The 5,907-nt window shown below is 38.2% G+C and overlaps 1 protein-coding gene across 1 annotated transcript in view; it reads right to left on the minus strand.

Moving 5' to 3' along the window:
- Positions 1–5,907, minus strand: part of CERT1 (ceramide transporter 1) — a 246,090-nt gene that overhangs the window by 89,843 nt on the left and 150,340 nt on the right. The window contains exons 5-6 of the mRNA XM_007943355.2: positions 4,683–4,790; positions 2,949–3,087 (exon numbers count right to left, since the gene is read on the minus strand). Of these exons, the coding sequence (XP_007941546.1) occupies positions 2,949–3,087; positions 4,683–4,790 (247 nt within the window). The remainder of the gene's footprint in view (positions 1–2,948; positions 3,088–4,682; positions 4,791–5,907) is intronic.

The following is a 5,907-nucleotide window of genomic DNA, read 5'->3' on the forward strand; positions in this document are numbered from 1 at the left end:
AGATTCCTCATGAGTACAATCAAGTGCTCAGGGATTCCCATTCTTCTCAATGTTATCCATAATTTGTCATGATCCACACAATCAAATGCCTTTGCATTAATAATTAGAGGTTAGAAGTCAACAAGAGAGATAAAATGGAATTACATAAAGGGAACAAAGAACAGAGAAAACAAAAAGAATCTGAACTGAGATTAAACACACTTAGTAAGACCAAGAAATGAATCATGTCAAGTAAATTAGTTTGAATGACAATCAACTTAGTATTATTTAGTGCTATAGTATATAACACTGGGAAGAATGGAATTCCAGAATACTTAGTTATGTTCATATGGAACCTGTACATAAAGAGGCAGTCGTTTGAACAGAACAAGGGGTTACAATGTAGTTTAAAATCAGAAAAGGTGTGCATCAAGGTTGTATCCTTTCACTTATTCAATCTGTATGCTGAGCAAATAACCTGAAGAGCTGGACTATATGAAGAATGTGGCATGAAGATTGGAGGAAGACTCAATAACAACCTGTGATATGCAGATGAAACAACCTTCCTTGCTAAAACTGAAGAAGACTTGAAACACCTACTAATGAAGATGAAAGACTACAGCCTTCAGTATGGATTACATGTCAACATAAAGAAATAAAAAATCCTCAAAAGTGGACCAATAAACAATATCATGATGAATGGAGAAAATATTGAAGTTGTCAAGGATTTCATTTTACTTGGATCCATAGCCAACGCCCACAAAAACAGCAGTCCAGAAATCAAATGACTTATTGCATTGGGCAAATCTGCTGCAAAAGTTTGTTTAAAGTTTCAAAAAAGCAAAGATATCTCTTTGAGGACTAAGGTGAGCATGACCTAAGCCATGGTATTTTCAGTCACCTCATATGCATGTAAGAACATTGTGATAGGTGGAGCTGTGTGTCAACTTGGCTGGACCCCAGTTCTGTATGATTGTTCCCATGATGGGATCGGATGACTGTGTTCTGAGTGGCCAATCTGCCCAAGGGGAGTTTCCCTAGGGGTGTGGGCTGCTTCCAGGATATCCAGGGACATCCTGGGAAGAGAGACATTCTTCGGTGTATCAGGACCCTGGTGTGCTGACTACAATCTTCTGTGAGTGAGCAGCCCACTGCTAGGCCTGGAGATCTTGGATTCATCTTTTGTTGGAGTCAACAACCAGTGTACTGCCTACCAGCCTTGAATTTCTCAGCCCCCTTCACAGCCCCCTGCTAAGGCTGCCTCCAGCCCGACGTTTCCTCCAGGGACTTTGGACTTGCCGGCTTCTATACGTTTGTGAGACATTTTCCTAAGATAAATTTCTCTCTATATATAAATATATATATATAAGCTTTGCTGGTTTTTGTTTCTCTAGAGAACCCAGTCTAACACAAACCTTGTTGGCATAGTGGTTAAAGTGCTTGGCTGCTAACTAAAGGGTCAGTGATTCAAATCCATGAGCTGCTCCATGGGAGAAAAAAGCGGCAATCTGCTTCCGTAAAGATTTAAACTAAAAAACTCACTGCTGTCAAGTCGGATCCGACTCACAGCGACCCTTCCTTGGGTTTCTGAGGCGGTATCACTACGGAAGTAGATTGCCCAATCTTCCTTCTGAGGAGTGGCTGTTGGGTGTGAACCACCAGCCTTCTGGTTAGCAGTCAAATACCTTAGGCACTATACCACCAGAGCTCCTTGTAAAGATTTACAACCTTTGAAATCCTATGGGGCAGTTCTACTCTGTCCTACAAGGTCTCTATGAGTTGAAATCAATTTGACAGCAGTGGGGCATACGTCTGTCAAATAATGAATAAGTAATGCCAAAGAAGAACCAATGCCTTTGAATTATGGTGTTGGTGAAGAATACTGAATATACCATGGTTTTCCAGAAGAAATAACCAATTTATCTTGGAAGAAGTACAGCCAGAATGCACCTCAGAGGCAAGGATGGCAAGACTCCGTCACACGTAGTTTGGACATGTTATTAGCATGGATCAGTGCCTGGAGAAAGACATCATGCTTGGTAAAGTAGAAGGTCAGAGAAAAAGAGGAAGACTCTCAATGGGATGGACTGACACAGCGGCTGCAACAGTGGGCTCAAACACAGCAACGATTATAAGGGTGGCACAGGACTGGGCAGTGTTTTGTTCTGCTGTACATAGAGTCATTACGAGTCAGAACTGATTAAACAGCACCTAAGAACAACAGGGCTACTTAGCACTGTGAGTAGTTCATTTTTGCCTTCATAGCAAATTAATAGTAAAATTGAAAACATGTTATTCACAACAGTAGTAATACATTCAGCAGTAACAAAAACTAACTTCAAACCTCATTTTATGTTAAAAGTTAATTAAAGATCATATCTTTCTTTAAAAAGATCATTAAAAATTATATTTTAAATTATATGTGGCTTCATCATAGATTTCTCTTGTGAGAAAAAAGGCATTGGGTGGGAGAGAAGGAAGGGAATAGAGAGAAAGAGGTAAAGAGAGGGAGTGAATAAAAGAGAGGAAAGAAGGGGCAGGAAGCAGAGGAGAGGGGAGGAAGAACAGAGACAGAGAGATCAACTGGTCAATGATTTTAGATGTAAGGATTTAACACAAACACATGCTTGTTTCTAAGATGCATCATGGGGTATTTATTAGACATAAATGTGAAATACCCCATTATCAAAATGATGTTCCCAAAAGAGTATCATTTGATATTTGACAGACACCAAAAAGCATCATTTAAAAATTTTTCAATGGTACTGATATGGATGATCAGAAATGAATTAGGATGTGTTATTAAAGTACACAAGTTATTTGGGCAATGAAATCTGTTACATTGGGGGTCTGCAGTAAATATGACTATAAAAATTACCTTTATCACTTAAAGACATTACTCTTTAAGATCAAGAAGCTTTACATCCAATCATTCTCCAAGTAAAAATAGTGGTAATAGCCTAATTAACCTTTATCCCTTTGAAGTTCATCCTTGGAGACAGCATCAGCACAGGCATCAAAGTACTTCTGTAGAGTATCAACTTGTCTACATAGGATGTCTCTAAAAGTTTCCATTTCAGCCAATTTCTCACGTAAACTGTGGCCCTTCTGCAAAATACAAAAATAGGGAGGGATGGGGGAGGTGGTTGAGATCCAAGTGAAACAAAATTGGAATTTATTTGGCCCTATAGTATTTTATCACCTTATTACTGAGCATATGAGGTAGGGAGAGCTCATGTCAAGTTCTATATAATAATACTAGGAATAGACTTTAAGCTTATGGTTTGGCAATAAGCTTGAAGGAAACAAGAAATAATAACCTTGAAAATTTGCTAATATAACAGTTAATACTTTCATATAGACATTGTTAGGAAAAAATATTACTACTGTACTTTCAAAGAAATGGTGAATGACTCCTAAGAGAGTACGTTATTTGATCAAGAAGTCTTTGCCTTTCACTGCATCTGAGCTATTTTATAATTCTTTAAGAAACAGAAAATTGAGAGTAATGTAAATGATTCTTGTCCTAGAGATGCAAATGAAATCTGACCGGTGGCGATGCATTATTATCCCCTGAACATTTACCAGTTTTGCATACATTAGCAAATGCTTTTAGCATTGTTTATTTTATATTTTTCAGATTTTTTTGAACCAATTTTTTTCTTTACATGTAATTCATATGTGTGTGTGTAATATATGTACATATATATACACACACACACATATAAGAGTGGATTCTACCCTTTAAATAAAAAATTACTCTGTTGTTGTTATTTGCCGTCGAGTCGGCCCCGATTCATAGCGACCCCTCCTTGGGTTTCCAAGGCAGTATCACTACAGAAGTAGGATTGCCCAACCTTCCTTCCGAGGAGTGGCTGATGGGTTTGAACTGCCAGCCTTCTGGTTAGCAGTCAAGTGTCTTAGGCACTATGCTACCAGAGCTCCTAAAAATTATAATTTTGAGTTTGTTCCACATTTTCCCCCACTCCATCTAGGACCTCTTATTATGATCCCATTTGATAGATAATAACTTTTCTGAAATGTAATTTATTTGAAGTTGTTTAAAAATTACTCTAAACAACTTCAAATAAATTACATTGCAGAAAAGTTATTATCTATCAAATGGGATCATAATAAGAGGTCCTGGATGGAGTGGGGGAAAATGTGGAACAAACTCAAAATTATAAAATAGACCAGGCTTAAAGCTTACTGGTCTGATAAAGGCCGATAGAACCCCGAAGGTTATGGTCTTTAGACAACTTTCAAGCCAGGAAGTGAATTTAACCCAGGACTCAACTGGCAGCCAAATGAAAGATAGGCCTACAAGGTGAACAGTAACATCACAAGGGTATGTACTCATTAGAACAGTCAAGCATATGGTCAAAAGGACAGCATTTGCCAGGGATAGAGATAGGAAGGTGGGCAGGGTTAGGAAGGAAGAACAAAGGGAGAGTGGGTACAGGGGGGAAGTGGTAAGAATGTTGTTACAGTGTGGGGATTCAGTAAATGTCATAAACCAGAATACGTACGGACGGACTGTTGAATGGAAAACCAATTTGCTCTGTCAAATTTCACAAAAATCACACACACACACACACCTACACATACACACACACAAAATCCCACTATCAAATAAGATCTGTTCACAATATGCACTACTAAATTCTATGTTGCCTTAATTTAAAGCATTCATAACCACAAACCTTGAATGAAGAAGTAGATGTCGCAGAATAGCCACTTGCTCCAGAAACCAGTGACACCATTGAGCCATGTCGTCGCAGGCTGGATTCAGAGCCATATCCAGATTCAGTCTAAAAAGAAAGTAAACTGCATGAAACAAAATTTAAATAAAAATAATAAAAAGAAAACAAAAATTTTCCTAGATATTAAATAGATTAAGTAAGGTTATTAAATAAATAAAGTTTGGGTAAACACAAGACATACAAGCAATACAATGGCATAAACAACATCTTTCAGTTAATTGCAATTTAATTTAGAAATTTACCTAATACCTACGACATACTGGGTTGTTTTTACGTGCATCGAGTCTGTTCTGACTCATAGCGATCTCATGTACAACAGAACAAAATGCTGCCCGGTCCTGCTCCATCCTCACCATTGTTTGCTGTGTTTGAGCCCACTGTTGCAGCCACTGTGTCAATCTATGTCCTTGAGGGTGTTTTTCACTGACCAAGCATGATATCCTTCTCCATGGACTGGTTCTTCCTGACAACATGTCCAAAGTACATGAGACAAAGTCTCATCATCTTTGCTTCTAAGAAACATTCTGGCTGTTATTTCTTCCCAAATAAATTTGTTCCTTCTTCTGGCAGAATTAGAGAAAGCAATATATGGATCTACCAAGATAAAATGATGTTCCATTAATTCCTGGAGGCTTCTTTTTGCCAATGCCTTCAATGAAGCTTAGATTTCTTCCTTCAGTATTATTAGCTCTTGTTTTTTTTGAGCAATAAAGACTTCTGTTTATTTCAGAGGTTGTTGAATATTATTTTAAGTTTTCCTTCTTTCAAGAAGAACAATCTATTAATTCTTTATATATATATTGTGATTTGGGTGAAGGTTTACAGAGCAAATATACTTGCCATACAGCGGTTCACATATATGTTGTCTCATGACATTGACCACAGTTTACCATAATGCAACAGCTCCCCTCCCACTTTCTTCCCATACTTACCTATTCCCAGTGTCCATCCCTCCATGGGCTTCTGCCCCCTGAGCTGTCTCTCTGTGCATAAGCAGCCCTTCTTTCTCTCATAACTGTTCTCTCCAAGGAAACTATGTACTTGAGGTAAATGTTCAACTCATATGACTGACTTTTGTCTGGCTGGAAACCACAGGTGTGGGTTCAATTCCAGATCTGAAGGGAAGCTAGAGGCCATAGTCTCAGTGGTTCCAGCAGGCTCTATC

The sequence above is a fragment of the Orycteropus afer genome, unplaced genomic scaffold (genome assembly GCF_000298275.1).
Source record: "Orycteropus afer afer isolate SDZICR_OR568_19922 unplaced genomic scaffold, OryAfe1.0 scaffold00104, whole genome shotgun sequence".
NCBI lineage: Eukaryota > Metazoa > Chordata > Mammalia > Tubulidentata > Orycteropodidae > Orycteropus > Orycteropus afer.